Below are 23,624 nucleotides of genomic sequence, written 5' to 3'. Positions count from 1 at the left end.
GCCCGGGGGCCACCCAGCATGTAAACAATACATGGAAGTTGGCGAGGAATGCTGAGGAGGCCGGGAGCCGCGACAGCAGCCCGAAGTGCCGGCGGGACGCCCGGAGCATCCCCCCGCTAAGCCCCGTCCTCCTCCCCCTCCGCCGAAGGGCCGAGTGCCCAGTTTCCTAGAGGGAGAGGGGAGCGGAATCGGATACAGTCACACGCCGAGGAGGAGGAGGAGGGAGAGGGAGGAGGGAGGGAGGGAGGAGGCTGAAGGCAGCCCGGGCAGGAGGAGGCGAGGATGGATTTCCAGCAGCTGGCGGACGTTGCGGATAAATGGTGCTCCAACACCCCCTTCGAGCTCATCGCCACCGAGGAGACCGAGAGGAGGATGGATTTCTATGCCGACCCGGGCGTGTCCTTTTACGTCCTCTGTCCTGACAACAGCTGCGGGGACAATTTCGTGAGTAAGGGAAGACGGGGAGGGGGGGCCGGCGCGTGGCGGCGGGGGGGGGGGGGGGGGGGGGGGGGGGGGGGGGGGGGGAGAGGCGGCTGCTGCTGCCGCTTTCTCTTTCTTTCTAGAAATCGCGATCGTCGTGCCGGGGCGGGAGGAGGGCTCTCTCCCCCGCCCCGCTTTCTCCCATCGACAGGGCCCACCCGCCCCTTTCCCCAGGGCTGTAGAGGCCGGCAGCCTCCCGCCCCCCGAGCCGTTTGGGATGGGCAGCTCTGCCTTTTCTGGCCTTGAGCACCGCCGGGGCCTGGGGTGAGAGGTGAACAGTAGCCATTTGCCAGGGAAGGGCGGGTTGCTCCCCCCCACCCCCACCGCCGCCAGCTTTTGTAAGGCTTATCCTGCTGGTTTGCTGTCTTCAGGTGCACTCCTTGTGTTCCTCAGGGCATCTTTTGAGGCAGGGTTCAGCCTGGAGTGGGGGCGGGGGGGCTGGGCTTGTGGAGTAATAACAAAAGCAGAGTGCCTCTGAGCATGTGCAGAGTACATTCCCCTCACCACTCACGGTTAAGAAGGGGGTTTCTGCAGCAGCATGCACCTCATATTCCAGGCATTGTGGAACATATTTTGGATAACTTCTGACCTGCAGCTTGGGAGCCACCGAACTGAATGCAGACCACCAGCGCTCCTGTTCCCAAGCTGCTGGTCTTCACTCTCACAAACCCGCCCCCCTCCACTGCTTCAGTCAAGGCAGGGGGGAATGCAGGAGGCTTTATGGAGCCCCTGGTGGGTTGCAGGGGGCCCCCCCAGCTGTACAGGCCTGTAGGTATGATGGACACCTCCGTCTTTCCAAACCCCACTGCTCCACAGAATGGATAAGAAAGCGCCAGGATTCTCTTTTCCTTGGGAAATGTTGAGCTGAAAGCCACCCTTCCCACGCTGGGCCTTGTTTTGTATGCTTCCCAGCGGGTGACCTGATGTACAGGCAGTCGTGATCTGTTGTCTTGCCTTGTATTTACCCAGGGTGAGAGGGGTGGTATGTTCAGATTGTTCACAGGCGCCCTGCGTCCATCCATGGCTCAGGAAGGCTCAGAGATCATGGAGGGAAAAGGAGCAAGGACAGGGTCACTTCCTTCAGCTGAGCAGTGAGAGCAGGAGGTAGACGTGTTTGGGGGTGTTTTATGAGGCAGTTGAATGTGAGGGAGAGCAGATACTTTGCTCGCTTTCTCTATTGCTGGGAGCCATCGTTCTTAGCATATCCCCAAACCTGCAAAATGGAGTCTGCTGTCTGTGGTCACTGGTAGGCTGGCCTGTAAAGAAATGTGTGTGTGTGGGGGGGGATGGACTGTATTCTTCATTGAGATTTGAGATCCAGGGGTCAGCTTTTCTAAATGCAGGTACGGGGGGGGGGGGCAGCCTTGATGCTCCTTCCTTGTCCGTTAGTTTAGCTAGTAGCTTGTGTATCCTACCGGGAATTGCATTCACATCACCCGCCCCTTTCCTGCATAGAAGGTGGGCTTCTTCTGGCTGTCCCAGCAAATGGAAAATACGTATGAATAAAATGGAGTCAGAATGATAATTTCCCCCACACCCAACCGCTTCCTTCCCTGTATCCAGTCAGCTCCTTCAGGACTTGGACTAAAGAGAATGCTTTATTTGAAAGCTGTTTCAGGAGGAGGCTGTCTTCTCTGCAGTTTGTTTACAGTATAGTCCAAGCCACTGCCTGTACCTGCTGGTCTGCTAAAGTAGCAAGATCCCCCCACCCCACCCCCCTTCGATCATAACAGAAATGTTGCTAACAGGTGAATATTCCCCTTTTCCCAGATTAGACAGCTTGGTGCTAATTAGAAACTGGAAAATAAGATAAAAATGAGCCTTTGCAAATCTGATTTGTCATACAGTTTGAAAGTTGGCCACCTGAGCAGTGTTCCCTCTAAGCTGAGTTAGTGTGAGCTCACAGTTTTTTAGCCTCTGGCTCGCACATTTTTGTCTTAGCTCAGGAAGGATGGCTCCAGAGCAAACTAATTTGTGCAGTAGCCAAATTGCTCACTCACAACTTTAATGCCAGTAGCTCACAAAGTAGAATTTTTGCTCGTAAGACTCCACAACTTACAGGGACCATTGCACCTGAGTATTCCTCTGGAAACAAGCATGGCAGAGGGGCTGTTGACTGCTGTTGGAAAAGGAAGGAGGTGTCCTCTGACCACTGTTTAGAAAACAACAACATTATATTGGGAATTGTGAGACCTGCATGTACAAAAGCCATGTGGAATGGGAAATACAAGGAGGAGTGGACATGGGTGAGATTCAGTGGGAAAAGATGGTTGGATCCAATCCTTTCACCTTGAATGTGCAACAAAAGAACACCCAGTTTTAAAACCGATGAAAAGAAGTAAATACCAGGTTCATGCTTTGCTTTAAAACAATGAATTGCTCTTGATTAGGGTTTTATCGGTTTCACTTTAAAAGCCTTGCACTTGTGCGTGTGACTCCAACCAGCCTTTTCCCTCAGGTTTGTCCAACTTCCCTGTTTACTGCAGCCCATGGCTCTTCTCTGCTCAGGTCTTGTACCCCCAGCATAACATTTGTGGCTGGTCAAAGGGGACCCTTCCTCCCTCTTTAAATCAGAGGAAAAACTGGATCAATCTACCCCAGTGCTTGGGTCTGAATCACTAAACCCACCATTGTGGAGGCTTCGCGGCATGGATTGGCCAGTCCTCACACAGGAAGAACACTGAATCTGAGAAGCAGAATCAGTGTGGAGTAGAGGGCAGAGTGCTGGACTTGGATTTAGGAGACTCAGTACAATCCTAAAGAGAGTTAACTCCCTTCTAAACCAACTGAAGCCAATGGACTCTGCTTAGGACTGCCCTGCCAAGTTAATGGTCAGTCACCCCCATTTGCAGAAGAGAGCTCACTGAAATGGCCATATCTCAGCCCAATAGTCTTCATCTCTACTTCAACTTTACTGTCACGAGATAAATCATACTTTAAACAAGGAAGGACATGTATGTGATACTGTGATATTCTGGCGGTTCTTATGGTAGTTCTGCCAAGAATGACCAAAGTTTCTACCGCATCTTGTCCTTCTTTTTAATATAATTAAATTGCCAATTATCCCAACCTACTCCATAAACCTTTTTATAATTCCCAAAGAGAGAAGTTATTCATATTAGATAATAGCTTTTTTTAAAGTCCTGGGACAGTATTTTCAATGACACCGGGCAGTTTGCCAGGGCTCTCACAGGGTAATAGTCAAGAGCAGGTAGAAATGTTACTGTGCTGATAATGCCATTGCAATGCGGTTGTATCAAATGGGTTATGTTTTGTAATGGACAGTTGAGAGTATAGATCTAGTTAATGGAGATCAAACCTCAGTTGATTTGTAAAGGAGGTGACTTGACGCATGCCTTAGGTTGCTGATTCTTGAAATCAAAGATTCTGGGACTTGGGAGGGTATGTGGACACAGCCTTTAGAGTCAGAAACAGGGCACAGATCATGTTTAGGAAAGGCCAGAGGACATAAAACTTTCTGGTTGTGGAGAACGAGCCCTGTGGCTGTTGACTGGCTGAGCAAGTCTGCACATCTAGGAGATCTATTGCAGAACTGGACTTTTGTTTTACCTGTGTGAATCCACATGCCAGTTAAAGTCCACACAAGAGACCTTGTGAGGAGTGCCATTTACCTGCCAGTCTGAGATGATGGCAGCGAGGTCTTTTCAGTGGCAGCTCCTGTTCTGTGGGATGAGGTGTCCAGGGAGGTGTAGGAGGCCTTGTCGCAGGTTTATAAGGCCGTGGTGCATCCTAGGGCTTTTTGACACTATTTGTATTGAACCATAGCTGAGCTTAGTGTTGTTACTTTATTGTGTCTTGCTTGATTATTTTGGGGGGTTTTCCTCTTGTTTCTTAAGTGGTATTATTAAATATTGTAAGCCCCCTTGAAGTTTTAGAAAATCCGGCTGGCCCATTGTTCTTCCTAGCGCCTTGGTTGGTCAGCCACCCAAAATTTAGCTCTATGCTCCTAGTTAATAATTTAAATTTACATACTACTTCCTGCAATGCTTCTCAGGAATCTGAATTTTGATACCCGTGTCTCAAAGCCTGTTTACACAACCACATTTCAAAACTGTTTCAGGCAAGCAGAATTGCTCTATTCCCCTCTCAGAGGCTTTTGCGTGTGTTGAGCTACTCCTGTGAAGTATTCCACATGTGCCCAGAATGCTATGAAGCCAGGAGTGCTCTTTGAATCATTCCATTCATGCAGCAGAGTTAGGCCTGCTTCACACTTGTGTGTTCACTTTATCCTTACTGGCTGTCTTCTCCCATTGTGACTCATGCCTGAGAGTGTTTCCCCCTAGACAGTTTCTTTGCTTTTGACATCATTTGCGTACCGATTCCTTACCCAAATTACTTTAATCTCAAAGTGTAGTGTTTCTATACCGTCCCCTTTTTTTTGTTTCCCCAAGGGCTGGTTTACCACAATTTTTTATACTTTTGTGAAGTTTCAGCACAATCATTCCTTAGTGCAAACTGACTGGAATGCTGTTATCTCACCTGTTACGGAGGAGAGGTCAGCTGCATTGTGGGTAACCTCTGTGTCTGCCTTTCACCATCTCCAGTCTCTGCCTTCCCCATTCCATTCTCTCAGATGAAACTGACCAGGGTAAAGAAGTGTTACACAGATGCAGCTGGTCAGTTTCACCTGTATGTTGCCCATTTATTTTTAAAGTAAAAGTATAAATTGTGAGCCAGCGTTGGTACACACATGTGCAGGGCAAACTGGCCTTTTAGCCTGCTGGGAAGGTTCCTGGTGTCCTGCTCCCCTGGTGGGCCATTGGCATCCGGGAGCAAGCTGAGAGAGGTGTGGTTGCCCCGTGCTATAGGCCCAGACCATGGCAATGTTGGCAATAGGTTTTGCTCCAGGGCTGTTTTCACATCCCATTCCTCCCATGTGGATGTGCCCTTTCTGAAGAAGCCCTCACAACAGCAGGAGCCCCTTCTGTTTTGGGATCTAAAAAGAATTATTTGGGCACGTGTTGAGTGGGTTTTTTCCCCCCTTGCGGCAGAGAAATTGCAAAGAAGTCTGCCTTCAAATGTGATGTTCAAAGAAAATAAAGCTTTCAGGGCTCCCACAGATAAAAGGGCATGACTTGCAACCTGAATAATTGACTCTTCTCCCCATCTGTTTGCCTCTTGGCATCTCTAGACCCTCTGCAGCTTTGTGTGAATGAAACTATATTTTCCACTGCCCTCACAGTAAGGAGGACAAGATCAAGTTTGAAATGGGTAGGGACAGTGAAGGCCGAAGCAACCCAGTCACACACACCCCATCAGTGGGACAGCTGTGCTTACCTTCCTGCTTTCTCTTTTATGTATCTCTGTTTCAGCGCATCACTGTTTGTTTATCTCTGTATCCTACACGAATCCACCAATACTGGCAGCTTACAAATTGGAAAGCATAATATGCAAGAAAAACATTATAGACATTAACAATTACCAACAATAATGGCATCAAATCAGCAAAAAGCAACTCTTCTCCTGCTTCTCCCCAAAATACAAACTCTCCAGAAGACTACGGCAAATAAATAAATCTTCAGTGGCTATGAAAACTTCAGCTCGATACACGATAGATACGGAGAGGGCATTCCATAATTGGGATGCCACAACCAAAAAGACGTTCTTGTTACTCATCTCACCTAAGCTAATGAAAGGGGATGAAATAAAACCTTAGACAAAGCTTTTAACCAGTGGGCAAATATGTATGGGAATAGGTGGGCCTTTAGGTCGCCAGGGCCAAAGCTGTTTAATACTCAGTGTTGTTTTTCTGGCCATGGTAGAAAAATAGGTTTTGCCCCGGCAATATCTGCAAATACCTGTCCTGGGCTGCTATTTAAGATACTTCACACTTAAACGATAAGTGCTTCCAAAAAAACCAAAATAAAGCAAGGTGGTTTTGGTTTTTTTTAAGTGTGCTGGGATTGATAATGTACAATTTGTCACAGGCAGGACCAGAACTAATGTAGCAAATGGGAAAGAAATCACTTTGTTATCGTCTGGATATACCCTAAGTTAGGGTTGCCGGCTCTGGGCTGGGAAACACCTGGTCATTTTGAGGGTGGAGCCTGAGAAGGGGGGGTTGGGGAGGGGAGTGGCTTCAATGGGGTATGATGCCATAGACTCCACCTTCCAGAGTGGCCATTTTCTTCAGGGGATCTGATCTCTATCGCCTGGAGGTCATTTGTAATCCCAGGGGATCTCCAGCCACCAGCTTGGAGGGTGGCAGCCCTACCCTAACTGTATGAACAATTTTCGCTGACAAATTATGTTCTGGGTTGTTATTTTCAGCCTTCAGGAAAGCCACAATGAGTCCTTGGAGGGACTGTCATGAGCTTTCATGCAACCATTCAAAAGCGATGTTTGATTTGGATCCTGCAGACCCCTGCTTTAACAGGCGGTCAGCGAACAAACAGCATTTAAAGTGCCCTGACCTATGTGAAGTTTGCTTTCTGCTCAAGATTCCCTGTCCTAAAAATTTTGTGGAAGTGAGTACGGCTGATTTTGATGCTGCATCCGGCCGAGTCAAGTGCGTTTTGGGCTGCAGCCAGGTTGTGCAAGTGTACTTTTGTACACACCTTGTGGCTATTATTATGAGCAACACTGTCTATCGGTTCTGATGTCCTGGTTTTTGATGGGCAGCTGCAGGGTTGAAACAAAAGGAGTGGCCGCTTTTTAGACCATTCCCCAGGCATCCACCTGGAAATTATTTATTAAAAGGTATGGAAGCCTGACAGGCAGATATACTCAAGTCTATATATAATGGGGAGCTGCGGTGGCTCAAGTGGTTAAGACACTGAACTGCAGGCTGTGGAAGGTCAGTAGTTCAGTAGTTCGAGACCCGGGTGCTGCATGATGGAGTGAGCTCCCATCTCTAGTTCCAGCTCCTGCCAACCTAGCAGTTCGAAAGCAAGAAATTGCAAGTAGATAAATAGGTACCACTTTGGTGGGAAGGTAACAGCGTTCCGTGTGCCTTGGTGTTTAGTCATGCCGGCCACATGACCACGGAAACGTCTTCGGACAGCGCTGGCTCTTCGGCTTTGAAACGGAGATGAGCACCACAACCCTAGAGTCGGATTCAACTGGCTTTTGAGCAAGGGAACCTTTCCCTTTATATATAATGGATCCCTTGAAAATGATTCTTCCTTCCCCTGGTCCTGACTGCTCTTTTATTGTATTGTCTTGCTCCTTCACCTTTGTGTCACCTGGTCATGGTTATAGTCCATATGGTACCGTAGCTGCTAGCTGACCCTCCATCTCAAATCTTATGCGTGAGTAGGCTTGAAACTCTGTCGCCAGTAGGTGCCTGCTAAGGCTTCTTCCCTGCCAGGCCTTGAATAGCTGTGAGATGGTGGCATTGCTGCGTGTTCTCTTTTCGGCGAGTTTTCCATTCTGACATTTTCCTTATATAACTGAGGTAATCAATGTGATAATTGTTTAATAGTTGTAAACAAATATTGTGGTGCTCATGGTTAATTTGTAAACTGGAAAAAATGGGGAAGGGTTGAGAACACATGTGTTGCATTTAGAAGGTCCCACATTTCATGTAAAGACTTGAGTTCTTGGAGACCTTGAGAGACCTGAGACTTTGGAGAATCGCTGCCAGTCAGACAACATTATGAGCCTGTGGCCTGACTGTGCTATAGAAGGCAATTTTACATGTTCATACATGAATGCCGGGTCTCAAGCCTGCCTTTGGTCCCTCCCTACATTTTTTTCAGAGACCACAGGGCAGCATATATGAGGGATTTCGGCCTTGAGAGCCAGCATGGTGTAGTAGTTAGTGTCTCAGACCAGGATCTAGGAGAACCAGTTTCAAATCCCCACTCTTCCATGGAAGCCTGCTAGGTGACCTTGGGCCAGTCATACAAGCTCAGCCTAACCTACCTCACAGGGTTTATTATGAGAGTAAAATAGATGAAGAGCAGAAGAGTTGGTATTTATACCCTGCTTTTCTCTACCCTAACGAGTCTCAAAGTGGCTTATGATCACCTTTCTTCCTCTCCCCAAAACAGGCACCTTGTGAGGCAGGTGAGGCTGAGAGAGCTCTGAGAGAGCTGTGACTGGCCCAAGGTCACCCAACTGGTTTCATGTAGAAGAGCAGGGGATCAAACCCGATTCTCCAGATTAGAGTCTGCCATTGTTTTCCCCTCCCCATAGGGGATTTTTATTGCATTTTCTATAAACTACAACGAAATTAGGAAGGGGATCTACAAACTATAGGAGAAAGTAAAGAAAACCCACTAAAAATCCAAGAGATGGCGGTCATACATACTGCTTAACAAATTAGCTTTTAGCTCAACGTTCAATTTAAGTTCATTGAATGTGGTCATCTAATAATCTATTTAAACTAGAGTAAAAATTTAAACTCCACCATATCTGAATTCATAAAGAGCAAAATAAGAAATAATTATAACAAAACATTGTAAGAGAGTGCAATAACATCTCATCTTTTATCCTTTTTCTTTCTCAAGTGGTAGCTTGTCTTTAGGGCTGCCGCCCCCAATTTAGAGTCTGAGTTCTCGTCAGAAGATGCCACTGCTCCCTCTTCTTCACTTTCTTTGGTGCTGTCATCTTCCTCCTCTTCTTCCTCTCCTGCTGGACTACCATGTTGATGCAAAAATTCACGTGCCTTTTCAACAGAGTCAATTTTTTCTTCTCCATAAATTTGAAGATTATACCTTCAGGTACAGTCCATCTGTAGGGAATGTTGTTCTTCTGTAGATGTAAAACCAAGTCTCTATATTTTCTTCTTTTCCTTCTTCTTTCAAACGGCATGTTCTTCAACACTTTTATTTCTTTGTCCTTGATTTTCAGGGTAATTCCATTTGTCGCTTTGAGAATTTGGTCTCTCACTTGTCTTCTGGAGAATCTTACCATAACTTCCCCTGGCAGATTATTCTTTCTTGTAAATTTTGAATATGACCTATAGATTGTATCAATTTCGCTTTGTAATGTATCTGTTTTTAACGTCTGCCATAGCGCCTAAAGTATCGCACATAGTCTACTTCAGATTCTCTCCCTTCTCTTCTGGAACACCTTGAAATCTTAGAGCATAGCTTGCTCTTTCCATTTGCAGCTGTAGCAAATGAGACTCCTCCGTTAGACTCTTTTTCTCCATTGCCTGCAGTTGTTTTTTGAGCTTCTTGGTGTTGGCATCCACTTCTTTCAGCTCTTGCTCAGTTTTTTCTGTTTTTTTAACTATCACATTTAACTCAGTTTGCTGTGCATCGAACCTATGGTGCAGTGCCGTGACTTGTTCCAGCAGAGGGCGCAGTGCTTCAGTCAGCATCCTTTGCAGCTCTGTAGTTGTGTCCTGTCTAGGCACTCACTTGGCTGGCATTTCCGACAAGAAACTTAGGTTTCACTTGCTTATCTTTCTCATCCCTCCTCGTGGGTGCCATATTTGGGAATTGTTTACTTTTTATAAAAGTGATCACAGTCTCTGGTACTCTTAAATCAGTCTGGTAAGTTCTTAAATACTCTTCATTTCAATTGGTCTTGCTTCATTAGCCCACCCCCCTTTTCGTAGTAGCTCAAAGTACGTTTAGTTTTTCTTAGAGGGGGAGAGTTCCCTCCCCCCCTCGCTTTCAAAGGGGAGGTTTTCAGCTAGTTCTTTGGTGTTTCTCGCTTAGACATTAACTCACATTTCAACGATCCGCTTTTGTTTTCTATTTGCTTGGCCATCGAATGCTTTCTCCGGTGTGCGATTTCTAGTTCCCATCCAGGACGCTCCACAGTGGGACCTTTGGGGCATGGAGTAGCCACCCTTCACAGGCAGGGTCGCTGGAGAAAGGGCTCTCTAGCACCCCATGGCTGGGAGCCCAATGCAAGGGCTCCGGGGGTGGCATGGACAGTCGTGCCCCCTCCCAACTGCGGGCTCTGACGGCCGTCTCCCGGAGCTCTGGGAGAAAGCGGCCGCCATGGCGAATGCCGAAACCGGAAGTCAGAGTCCGCCACTGTTAATAGAGATGGGGAGGATGTTATAAGCCGCTTCTTATCAGCCTACTCAGGAGAAACGGGGGGTTTAAATTAAGGAAGTAAATAAATTTTTGGCTGAGGGATCCTGATTTGCCCAGGCCTACCAACTGAATTTGATAGCTTAATGGGACTTTTCATCCATAAATTCTATGTCCCCAGCCCACGGGTCCAATCTCCCAAGTCTCCTTTGTTTGTTTGTTCCCGTTCTGTGTGAGATTTTTCACCAGCAAAACTGACTTTTTACTTTTCTCACAGTAGCTGCAGTGTTTCTCACCTTTCTGACAGCTTTCCGTCAAACATTTTAGAATATTCTTTGTTTTCACGCTAAGGAATAGGAAGTAAAAGTGTGCAGGTAGTAATGACATTGTGTTCCTCAGATTTATATATATATATATATATATGGCTGTAAGCCACTCTGAGCCTGCCTTCGCGGGGAGGGCGGGATATAAATCAAATAAATAATAATAATAATTAATAATGAACTCTGTTCTTCCATCATGCTAATGATGGTAATGCATACAACACATGAAGTCAGACACAGTTCTTCAGCAAGCTAGCCGGGGGGGGGGGGGGAGAGCCTGAATGCTGTTTGGTACAGAGTGATGGCAAGAGTAGAATCCCCCTCCCCCCCTTATTAATTTTTCTAGCTTCCTTGACACTCTTGTGCCTCTCCTTTTAAAAAATGCTTATTAATGTAGAAATAGAGATGCTTCCTTACAAATAAAAAAAATAAATCTTGGATTGTTTAAGTTGGATCCAGTCAGCTTCTTGCTAGACCAAAGGGAAGGAGTGGTCCTTTCTGACCATGCCGGGGATCATGGGACTTTAGAGCTGCCAACTCTGGGCTGGGAAATGCCTGGGAATTTTTGAGGGTGGAGCCCACGGAGGACAGAGTTTTGGGAGGGGACAGACGTCAGTGGCGTATAATGCCATACAGTCCCCCTTCCAAGGCAGCCATTTTCTCCAGGTGAGCTGATCTGTTGCCTGGAGATCAGCTGTAATAGTGGGAGATCTCCAGAGCCAACTTGAAGGGTGGGAACCCTGTGGTTCCTGCATGTGGGGAAAGTGTTCTAGTCGGAAGGGGGATTGGATGAGTGAGTGACAAAGCTGGCTGGATCCAACCCAGTTTATGGACAGATATGATATTTCATAGGCCAATAATAATAATACTTTCGATTTATTCATCGCTCTTTCCCACACACCTGCGGGCTCAGAGCGATTTTACAGTTACTCTTTGACAGTTGGACTAACAATGTTTGTGGGGATAGGGAAGACAACATACAGCATTTTAATTACACACACATTGCAGCTAGCCGGGGCTTCATCTGCGGGCTGGATCAGTCGTGTTCCGATGGCATGTATTCTTGTCGTCTGGCTGATGACGTCAGGGCTTCTTGATGTTGTGTTGCCACACTGACACCACCTGGCCGACTCGCTCCACTGCAGGGAAGCCGACACAGCTCTTTCATCTGTCCGATCTCGCCGCACCTCAGAAGTCACACTCGGTAGCTAACACCTTCCCAAAGGGAGTGGTGTGCCCACCCCCTTACGGGTGGTCCCCAATTTATCTACTCGCCGAAGCTTTCGAATTGCTGGGTAGATGATGAGCTAGGACAAGGCTTGGTTGCTCACACCAGCACGGGGCTAGAACTGCCAAAGCTTGGCTGTTCAGATGTTATCGTTAAGCAGGGGGAAAATCTCCTGTGCCACTGTATTTTGAATGCTATTTAGAAGGCTGAAGTATAGCATTCATGCTGAACAATCATGCAAGTGCCCAGTGTTGTACATTCTGGTTACCGGGGTTTTTTGACTGTTGCTGCAGAGTTCACTACCATGAGCACAGACAATTTAAGAGCAACAGTGTCAGCCAGTGTCAACAACCGAGGCAGGTAGATTTAAGGGAAGGAAGCTATCCGCTCCCACAGGGCCCTGAACCAGGAAAAAAAAAGGGCCTTTCAGTAACCAGCAAATTGGCCTGACCTTGTTCTCAGAAAAGTCTTTCAGCTGAATACAAGCATGCCTCACTGACTATTTCAAATTCCACCTCAGGTCAGCTGAAGTTAAAAGATGGAGCAGTGTGACCTTACAGGGTAAACAGAACTGGCTTGCTTTGGGCAGGAAAACAGTACTGCTCCAAAGGATGCAGGATTTTATTTTTCTTACTATCCTGTCGCATCTGTTTTCTTTCTGTTTGCTCACAGGCAACTTTCCTGTTGCAATTTCACTCAGGCTCCGTGAGTTCCTTAGCAAAATAATACTTCCCAGCTCTATAGTTCTCTTTGTGTTTTTGCTGGGAATGGGACCAAAACCCTTCACGTGCATCCCTCTGAAAATAAATGAACCAGAGATTCAGATGCATAATCTGATTGGAAAAGACTTCCAAGATGCAACAAGGGTTGTCTGATTCAGCATGTAACTGGGCTCCTGTGTCTTTAACGTTTGCATCCAGTAGGAAACAGCAGCAAGTGGAGCGTCTGTTATCAGTGTGGCTGCCAACACAACTGAGCACCTGTGCCCTTAGCCGCCGCCTAACAGGCAGCAGTCAGCAGATAAACTTTTTTCTTACCTGCACCTCCTTGGAGGGAAAAAGGTTCTGCTGTTTGAACATCTGCATAGGTAAAGAGTACTCTGGCAGCCCCACTCGTCCCTCTAGCACAACAACCAGAAGAGCTCTCTGTCTTTTGCGCAGCTGCTAATGGCACTTGCACAATGCCGAATTTGGCAGCCCTCCTCTGGTTGTATGTGGGATTGCTCCGGCAGGGCCCAGGACACGCCAGGACAGTACCTGAGATGATGGGCAGTATCCTGCCACTCTGTGCACAGGGAGTGTTGTTCTCCTGTGCTCCTCTCCATTGCTTCTTCTGACCCTGAGAGGGACCAGTCCCAGGATCGCAGGATCTGTGTGGAGGAATAGCCGTATGGGGTGTGTGTGTGTGTGTGTGTGTTCGGGGAGGCAGAGTGATTAGCAGCCAGGAGTTAAAACTGCTGCTCCTTCCTGTTCTGCAGTTGCTGCTCTATTTGCCCCTCATCTGCGTGTCCCTCTTTGCAGCCTGCTGACCCTCGTATCTATTCTGTGTGGATCCTGTGAGGTCAGGAGGGGTTTTTTTCCCTCTTGGGTCAGAGGTAGCTGCAGGGGTGGAAGGTGAATGGTAGGAAACTGCCCAATATATGTGAAGTGCTTCATGCAGGGTTTTTTTTTTTGGGGGGGGGGACACTGCCATGTTAAAACTCATCATTATTACCATGGACTCCAATGCTCTTCCAAGCAAGTCCCAAAGCATCTCATTACTTGCTGTTGGGGGGGCAGTTTAGGGATTATAGGTAGATGCAATATAGACTCTAAACTGCAAGGCAATCAATATGTTTCTGTCTATTACGTGCAAAAAAAGGATCTGTCTGTATTATTATATGCTAATGACAGGGCTTTGCTGTCATATGCTTAATTAGGCTGAAGATGTCTCCTGAAAGAAAACCGTTCCTCTTCTGCTGGAGAACACCTGGTTATTAATTATATGGAAATGGAAATGTTTGGAGTTTGGAAAACCATGAAACCATAAGTAGTTTTAGATCTGCAACTAGTAGAAGTCCTTTAAATATCCTACCTATTGCATTTCTTCTTCAAGGGAGTTCTGATATGAGCACATGGCTTTCTTTCCACTCATAGTGTAACTATTTCTAGCCAAATGATTACATTTGATTTAAATGTGCATGGCATGAGTCAGTGTTACAATTAAGGTTGCCCATAATTCTTTTGTATAGTAGAGGCCCTGGTCTTTATACATAGTAGAGGGGGGGGTGCCTGAAGACCAACCATGATTAGGAAACCAGGAGAAGAAGAAGAGATTGGATTTATACCCCGCCCTTCACTACCCAAAGGAGTCTCAGAGCGGCTTACCAACTCCTTTCCCTCCCCACAACAGACACCCTGTGAGGTAGGTGGGGCTGAGAGAGCTCTTGACAGAAACTGCTCTTTTTCAAGAACAGCTGTGCCAGAGCTATGGCTTGCCCAAGGTCATCCAGCAGGTGCAAGTGGAGGAGTGGGGAATCAAACCCTGTTCTCCCAGATTAGAGTCCATGCACTTAACCGTGACCAGACTGGTTTATGGGTTCTTATGGGTTCACATACTCCTGCACCTTCTTCCTTTCCCCTTACAAGTAGATTCCCCAGTCTCTTCCCTTTTCAGAGCTATTCATAGTATAGTGTTTTGTCTGGCATTTTTACTAATTGTGGTTAGCAAAACACAATTTACAAAGTGTGTTTGGAGCCCTCTTTGCTAACAGAAATCCTGGCCTGGATCCCACTGAGGAAAGTCTGAAGCGCGAGCTCCAACTTTGCAAGGAGGAAGGCTTCACAGGCTGGAGGCGCTTTCTCCTACCCAGGGCAGGATCCTGCCCACTGTTGCAGATGCAACACAGATATGATTTACTCGTCGTTATGATTGAAAGGGAGGTGGAATACACAAGTAAGAGAACAAGAAGAGAGAATGCATGAGCCCACATAGCTTTCTTGATCTCCTTGTCATCATTAGAAGACTAGGTAGCATTATGCCCGCATTAGTTTTTATTTATTTATTTATTAAATTAAATTTTAAAAGCTATTATTACTCTGGTATTCTGGGTGGTTGGGCTTGGTAGATTGCTATGTGGAGGATGCTGAATGGAAGGCGGCATGGTATATAGCCCAGTCTTGGAAGCTAAACAGGGGTCCATTCTTGGAAGAGAGGCAACCAAGAAAGGCAGTGGCAAACCACCTCTGCCTCTCACTTGCCTTAAAAACTCCTTTTTGGGGTTGCCATAAGTCATCTGTGACTTGACAGTAGGGGTAGGCACAAATCCAAAAATTCTGGTTTGCTTTGGGGCAGTTACCGAACCAAACCCTTAACCAAGCAAAAAATGCCTGAACCAAACCAGCCAGTTCGGATTACTTGGGCAGGGTTAAATGGCTGGCCCTTTAACCCGTCCATTTCAGTTGAAGTGAGAAATGGACAGGTTTAATGGCGGGCAGCCATTTCAGCACTCCATTTCACTTCCCCCAGCTTTGAAGCGGGGGGGGGGAAGCAAAACAGAGCACTGAAATGGCTGCCAGCCATTTAAACTTAACAGGTGAGCTGTGGACCCAAGCCTCTGAGCTGTTAGGTTTAAATGGCCTGAACAGCCAAACTGGACAAAAGTTCGGTAAAATGTTTGAGGAGGGTGCCTCCTCTGAACATCAGTTCACTTCGAACTGGGCCAAGTTCATGCTGAATTGTGGCTTGTGAGCTGGTTTGTGCCCATCCCTACTTGACAGCACTTTGCACACACATGTGATGCTGAATATGGTTTTGCACGGTTTTTTGAAAGGAGACTTGTGATTTTATTTAAACCTTTGATGTGGTTCTTATACAGTATTGCTTCTCGCTAGTTTACATTTGAGATGTGAAACCGGCTTTGCTTTTTGTGATTTTAGCTGAGGTTCCCACCCCCCACCCCCGTTTTTCAAAGCAAAACATTCAAAGCATTTTTACCCAGTTTTTTCTTATGAAAAAAACAGCATGTTCATCCACACATGAGTACTATTAAATCTCCTGGTACACTTACAGGAGGAGGTGCAGTCTGATCTGTCCTGCTTTGAAAATAATGAAGGTCAGGATCTATGCGAAGCTGTGTGTATATTAAGTGATGTCAAGTTGCTTCTGACTTATGGCGGACCCTGTGGGTTAGTGACCTGCAAAACATCCCATTGTTAATAGCCTTGCTCAGGTCTTGCAGACCGAGGGCCGCTGTGGCTTCCTTTGTTGAGTCCGTCGTCTCATGTTGATTCTTCCTCTTTTCCTGCTGTCTTCAACTTTCCCTAGAGTTGTTGTCTTTTCTAGTGGTTCTTGTCTTCTCTTTATATGACCAAAGTACTACAGCCTGTGTTTGGCCATTTTAGTTTCTAGGGAGAGTTTAGGCTTGTTTGATCTAGAACTCACTTTTTGTCTTTTTGGAGGTCCACGGTATCGCTAAAACTCTTCTCCAACACCGCATTTCAAATTAATCTTCTTCCTGTTATCTTTCTTCACCATTCAACTTCCACAGACATATGTATTAGTGGGGAACACCTTAGTATGAATTACCTTGATCGTGGTCACCAGCAGCACATCCTTACACTTAAGAATCTTTTCTAGCTCTTTCATGGCTGCCCTTCCCAGTCTCAATCTCCTGATTTTTTGGTTGCAGTCTCCCTTTTGGTTGATAATGCAGCCAATAGCAAATCTTTAAAGATTTTGCTTTCTTCATCATGAGCTTTAAAGTTCTGTAATTCCTCAGTAGGCATTACTTTTTTCTTCTTGGTATTCAGTTGTAATCGTGCTTTGGCACTTTCTTCTTTAAACTTCATCAGTAGTTGTTTCAAGTCTTCACTGTTTTCTACCAGTAATGTGGTCTCATCCCCATATCTCAAATTGTTAATGTTCCTTTTACCTGTTTTCACTCCACCTTCACCTAAATCTAATCCACCTTTCCATATGATGTGTTCCTCAAATAGATTGAAGAGACAGGAAAAGAAAATACATCCTTGTCCGACACTTTGCAAATTGGAAACCATTCTGTTTCTCCATATTCTCTAATTACAATAGCCTCTTCTCCAGGGTATAGGTTGTGTATCAAAACAAAAACTGCATGGTGCTGGAATCTCCGGTTATTGATATGTAACATTTAATTTCTTGAGTTTGTTCAAAACAGAGTTTTGAGATTTTGCTTCCACCTTCAGTGCCAGTGTTTGCAAACAGCAAGTTTAAGTGGTAAGCTTTTCCTTGGAGTGATCATTTTGGCTACATATGCTTATTGAGTTTGGCTGTTTCTATTTTGGGGGATGGGTTAGTAAACTTCCTTGCAAATAGAAAAATAACCTAGCCTTCTCAATGACACGGTGTTTTTCTCTGGATGGGGAGTTTCTTGATAAAGAGAACTTCCGAGCAGATCCCAGTCTGCAGCCTGAAATGGTACTCTCCAGGGAAAGCTTGTTTGTTTGTTTTAATACTGATTGTCTGGACTCTGAACTGACATTGGCAAGGCAAAGCGATTGGATCTGCTCTGAGAAAGCAGTGGTTATTTTTATCTAACATTGTATGGTTCTATGACTTCTATCATTAGGAATCTCATTACACATGTGCTTATATAACAAACCCTACAGAAACAATTTTTTTGAAATAATCCTCTTTATAATCTACCTATTTTGAAGGAAATCTGCAGAGTTGGTTTTTTAATGGAGGATTTGCAATTCTGATGTGTGTAGGCAAGGCAATGTCTTTCAGCTTCCTTTTAGCCGTTCACAAATATTTAGCATCCTCCTGCTAATCTCAAGTAACTGAACTGAGTTGTCCAAGGAAAATCTGTCATGCCACTTGATATTATCACAAAAACATAATGAATGTGTGCTGAAGCAACCACCCGTTGACATGATGGTAATCTTTGTGCTGCTCACAGTTTACTACATCCTCAAAAGCAGGGCTATTTTTGGGCAGGAACACACAGGAACGGAGTTCCGGCTGCCTTCAGAGTTGGCCACGCCCACTACAGCCGAAGCCTCTGCATGTGTGGCTACAGAGGGAAGGCCTGGAGAGCGACCCCCCCGACGACTCCAAGACAGGCAGGCCAGGGAGGGCCCTGGAAGGATCGGAGAGGCATTTAAATGCCTCCCCATGCCTACTCTGGCCTGTCAAAAGGCTGGCTTGCCCGGGCTCCCCACAGCCACGGGGCACCCGGGCAAGCCAAGGGAAGGCATTGGGTGTGGCCTAATATGCTAATGAGCTGCAATGTTGGGTATGGCCTAATATGTTGATGAGTTTCTGCTGTTGGGTGTGGCCCATTATGGTAATATGTTCCTGCTGGGCTTTTTCTACAAAAAAAGCCCTGCTCAAAAGACCTATGAAATATGGCTGGAGCTAAGAGACTATGTGTATCAAAGATGCATTATTGTTGGGATTAAACAGCCCATCCTAATAGATGCTTGGAAGTAACATGATGCATCAGCCTTGCAAAAGGTAAGCTGGTTTGGATCTAGGGGTGTGCAAGAAAAAAATCAGTTTGTTTTTTTAATGGGGTATATTGTACTTTAAAAATATCACTATTTCTTGATACTCTTGAATCCCAATACCAGTAAGGTATTCAGATTTGGTAAATATTCATACCCTATGGGGACCATTAAAGGCAATGGCAAATCTATCCTGGGGTATATTCAGTGGTTGGGGGGCGGGAATCGAGGTAGAGGCACCAAATTTGCAGCATAGCTGCTGGAGCCTCTCCTCAAAAAGAACCCCCAAGTTTCAAAATGTGCCCCCATCCTCCATTGTTTCCAATGGGGGGGATAACAAGGCAATGCAAGCTCAGCAGAATGTCTCAGAGAATCTCTGCAGTAGAAAGTGAGGGGGGAGGGCATTTTTGCAAGGCCAGCAGCAGAACCAATGCAATGTGCCCAGCAGAACCAGTACCACTGTGGCAGTGTCAAAACCCACCAGGACTAAGGTCAAATCTGAGAATCTCTGAAGTAGAAACGGGGGGGGGGGGGCATTTCTGCAAGGATAGCAAAACCAGGACCAACTTACTAGAGCCCAGCAGCAGAACCCAGTGCCATTGTGGTAAATGCCACTCAACAGGACTGATGCCAAGCACAAAATCACAATCCGAGTGAGGGGGAGGGAGGTTGCAAAAACAGCAGAACCAGTGTGCAGGTGGGGGGAAAGCCACAGCTCTCCCCCTTCCCTCTACCCCACTACTCTTCTCCTTAGCCTTGCCCCCAGGCCCTGCTGTGTTCCTGCCGCTCATTGTTACCCCAGGCCAAACTCTTTCTAAGTAGTACTTGTGGGGAAGTTAGGACACATTAGGACACATCTATCTCCAGTTCTAACATATTTATTACCTATGTTGTTTTTCCCCTCCAGTTGAACTGAAACAGATGATAACGGGAAACTGAGCTTGTCATTCTTTTGATCTGTTTTTTAAAAAATATTTTCACTATTTTGCCTGCTAATTTAACAAGCCACCTATATATACAACTATAATATGTAATTCCATTTTATTGTCTGACAAAGTGTGCATGCACACGAAAGCTCACATCTTGAATAAAACTTTGTTGGTCTTAAAGGTGCCTTTGGACTCTTAACTGTATTCTGTTGGTTCAGACCAACACGGCTGCCCACCTTGATCTGTCTTTGTGGGGAAGATATTATGCACCTAACTACCTGCACTGCAACCTGAACTTAACAGAGTTTGACACCTTTTTATGAACCCTCCCACCCAAAAACTAGGTTTTTGTCTTTCAAAAGAGCCTAACCTACCCTTGCTTCAGTTTTTCTTTCTTTGTTTGTTTATGGGTTGTTGTTTTTTTTAGTTTTTTAGAACTAGTGACTTCCTATACTGAAACGTGACTATGTTTAATAAACTGTACTTGAGATGGACTAGCAAGACTTTTCTAAGATTTAAGGGTCTTTATTAAACTTCTGAGTAGATTCTATTGGAACAAGCCTGATTTCCTTTATGGAAATGCAGGATCTCACTCCTGAAAACTGAAAAACTACCGGACAACCTAAAGGGAAATATGTCTAAAAGTGCCTGTCTTCACTGAAGCTCAAAGCACCACACGCTACTTTTAAAAAAGTTAATCTAGCTATTATACCCCTGTTTTGAAGACATACAAAACCTTGCCTCTTTTAATATCCTCCTAGCACTAGCCTAGTTAGGGAGGAACTAAAGCCCTAAAAGTTAAACAGTTCCTAAAACAGACCCTAAGTATTGTACTCAATAGCCCTTAAAACCAGAAGCACACTCTTGGAACACAGAACAGTGAACCTCAACACCTCCCTCCCCCCAAAAACCAACTGTCTAGAAATTAAAGGGAAGAAATGGGGGGGAGGGAAACTACTGAGGGAAAGTGACTTAAGATAGAAGAGAAAGCAAAAAGAACCTAAACCAAAAGCCCCTCCACACACACACACACACACACACACACACACACACACCAGACCAAAAAAAGAAAAGGGGGGGGGAAGCAGAGGAAACAAGCAGCAAAGCCTGACCCCCCAACTCCCCCCCAAAAAAAGAAAAGAAGAAAAAACCAGCAAAGGATGATGGGGGGGGGGGGAGAGAGAGAGAGAGAGAGAGAGAGAGAGAGAGAGAGAGAGAGAGAGAGAGAGAGAATTCAAGCAAAATAATAGATTCTTTAAAGTTATTATCTGTTGTACACTTTCAATATAATTACTTTGCAATTGATAGTGACTTCCCCAGTTTGTGTTTACTGATTCTGATATACTGGGAGGTCTTTGTGGTGGTGGTTGATTGTTCTTTATGACTAAACAGACTTCATTCATTGTTCCATTACATCTGTGTAAAAAAATGGCCATTTGGTTTAAGGGAGGCGTATTCTTTTCCTGCACCACATTAACAAGTTTTGAGCATGTCCATAAATAGCTTGTAAGAGGCCAAGATGTACTTTTGCTTTTCTGTGTGAAAAAATGACCTTGGACTCCAGTGGGATTAATCCGGAGAACCTGATTTGATCATTGAGTGTGCCTTTGTTTTGTCTTTGCTCAGTGCCGCTATGGACAAGCATGGCCTAGGTCTCTTCTTCTGTCCCTCGCACGCACACAAATAAGATGGTAAAACTGCTATTGGACTGCACCTCTTCAGGCTGTTAGTGGGGGGGTCACATGTTTTCCTCATATCTAGTTTTTCTATATGTAGGACATTTTTTTATCATGATGACCCATTCAGTCATGCAGTTTCCACACACCTGCAGTCTGAACACAGACAATCCAGAAACAGTTTTACAGCTGCTTGTGTGAATTAGGCTTAAATATGTTCCCAGTAATAGAGGTGCAAGTTCTGAGAAGACTTGCGCACAGACATTGCTCTCCCTTGAGTATGGGACTCTCTTTCAGCCACATTTCCTCAGGATATCTGGCAAGATTGATCCGGCCCCATCATCGTAGGGCTTTCATGCTAGCTCGGTTCGACGTCCTTCCCTCAGCTGTTTTATCGGGAAGGTTCAAGAAAATTCCCTATAAAGATAGATTGTGCCCATGTGGGATGTGCTTCTGTACTGTATTGGACATGTGCTTCTGTACTATAAATTCCACTATGACATCCGTGTTGCTTATATTGAACCTGTGTTGGACCCCCTTTTGGGCCAATCTGATGAGTATAAAACTATTTCTTGAACCTGTAGCAAATTTCTTTTATGAGGTATCTAGGAGGAGAGGCTCGTATTAAGGCAATTCGGAATGTGATCCCCCCTGGACCCCCCCCCCCCCCCGGCCTATCTTGAGGCTCTATGCTGCACGTTGTATTTGGTATTTTATGCCAATAAAGGTATTGTATTTGCTTGTTGTTCCCGGTAGGGTTGCCCACCTCCAGGTGTGGGCTGGAGATCTCCCAGAATTGCAAAGCCTACAGAGATCTCTTCCCCTGGACAAAATGGCTGCTTTGGATGGCGGACTCTGTGGCATTACACCCTGCCTTCCCCAGGCTCCACCTCCAAACCTTCAGGAGTTTCCCCACTCAGGGTTGGCACCGCTAGTCCCCAAGGAAGAGATGTCATCACTTTGTATGCAAATGTTTCAATTTGGAGACAGCCTGAAATCCCATATCTTCTCATCTGTTCCTTATTTTGAAAGCAGCTCTCTATTGAATTTCTGGGGGGATAATTTTGGGAGGAAAATAAAGATCTAACAAGTGCCAACATTCTTCTTAAGGATACTTAAAAGAGTTCATTTTGATGGTATTTCTCTAGTAACCTGGCGAAGATATGTATTGATCTTGCTGGCAGTCAACAAGAGCGCCACCTTTAATAGACGGAGGGGGGGGGGGGGGGGACCGGTTTGCAGACTGAGTTGACATATTACATGGGAGTTTTTAAAAAAATCACAAAGACAAATTTGTTGATGAGTAACTTTCAAGACAATACACAACCTATACACCAGTGGTTCTCAAACTGCAGTTTGGGACCTAAAAGAAGATTACAACTCTTGGGGGGAGGGGGGCGGGGACAGGTGGGTGAAAGCAGAGCAGGTGAGCTGGGGGTGGGGGTGGGCTTTGACGGGATTAATAGCAAATTTGGGTTTGCCTCTGCAAAATATGCATGGTGGCCATGAAATATTGCCTTTTGCTCAGGAATGCTGTATGTTTATAGACAGTAAACCTGAAAAATAGAATAGAAATTTGTTTAGTGTTAACTGATAAGACTTCTGCATTTTGTGCTGGGGACAGACAAAGTAGGGTAGAATTACTTTGCAAGCAGATCCTGAAAATTAGAATAAGTATAGCTGCAGGTCCCACTTTAAAAGACTAACCGCTAATGTACACTATATTTTCTTTTGTATTTTTAACATGGTTTAATGTGAAGTATTTGAAAAGTTTCTCTTTTGTTCTAAAAGAAGTGATCTGTCCTTGCTTCAGTCACTTTTTACAAAAGCCAGATCACTTTCTTCAACTTCTGGAACTTTTGTTCAAAGAGGTTGTAACACGATTCTCTGACCATTAGGAATTGTCAGCAACTACGAATACACTTGGCTCTTTAACAGAGATGCTTGTAAAAGCCGTCACTTCTTTTGCCGACATAGTTATGACCATGTTAGGTGAGGTGCAAATGGTATTAGAGACATAGAGGTATTCATAATTTTTTTCCAAAGGAAATAGCCACTTGCATACATTACCCTGACTCTGCAGAGGTTTCGTGCATCTTGAATCCTTACTATTTGTAATCTAATTAAGTGTCTCCATTAAGGAACATTCTGCTTCTTTGTTCTGAAAGACTGCAGACGCAGCTGGATCAATACTGTAGCTATGTGTTGTCCCAGACACACTGGATGTGAAATATATCCAAGACAGAGGAGTGTTGGGAATAAAAGAGAAGGCATAATGGCTAGATGGTAATTACCACTTCGCAAGTTAAATAGCATTTCAAGCACGTATAACCTGAAGGGCTAGGAATGTCATGGAGACTCTGAATTTTCTTTCATATATCATGTCTTTTAATGTAAATATTTTGGAAATGTATATCTACAAGGAGGGTGCTTGTTTCCTACCTTGGAAACCAGCTGAAAGATTTAACTTGTTCTGATGCCGGGCCGGGGGGGGGGGCAGGGAGATAGCTGCTGCCGGATCACACTTGTTTGTATCCGAATCTTTTTTTCCCTCCCCCCCCCCCC

At 45.4% G+C, this 23,624-nt stretch overlaps 1 protein-coding gene across 1 annotated transcript in view; it reads left to right on the top strand.

Annotated features, from left to right (window-relative positions):
- Positions 1 to 230: 230 nt before the first annotated feature.
- Positions 231 to 23,624, top strand: part of MTURN (maturin, neural progenitor differentiation regulator homolog (Xenopus)) — a 27,169-nt gene continuing 3,775 nt past the window's right edge. The window contains exon 1 of the mRNA XM_015411559.1: positions 231 to 444. Coding sequence (XP_015267045.1) covers positions 283 to 444 — 162 coding nt within the window. The 5' untranslated portion in view covers positions 231 to 282. The remainder of the gene's footprint in view (positions 445 to 23,624) is intronic.

Source organism: Gekko japonicus, unplaced genomic scaffold, assembly GCF_001447785.1.
Source record: "Gekko japonicus isolate JY-2015 unplaced genomic scaffold, Gekko_japonicus_V1.1 scaffold6, whole genome shotgun sequence".
Taxonomy (NCBI): domain Eukaryota; kingdom Metazoa; phylum Chordata; class Lepidosauria; order Squamata; family Gekkonidae; genus Gekko; species Gekko japonicus.
Note: the sequence above shows the minus strand (reverse complement) of the source record. Positions and strands in the feature narration are given on the sequence as shown.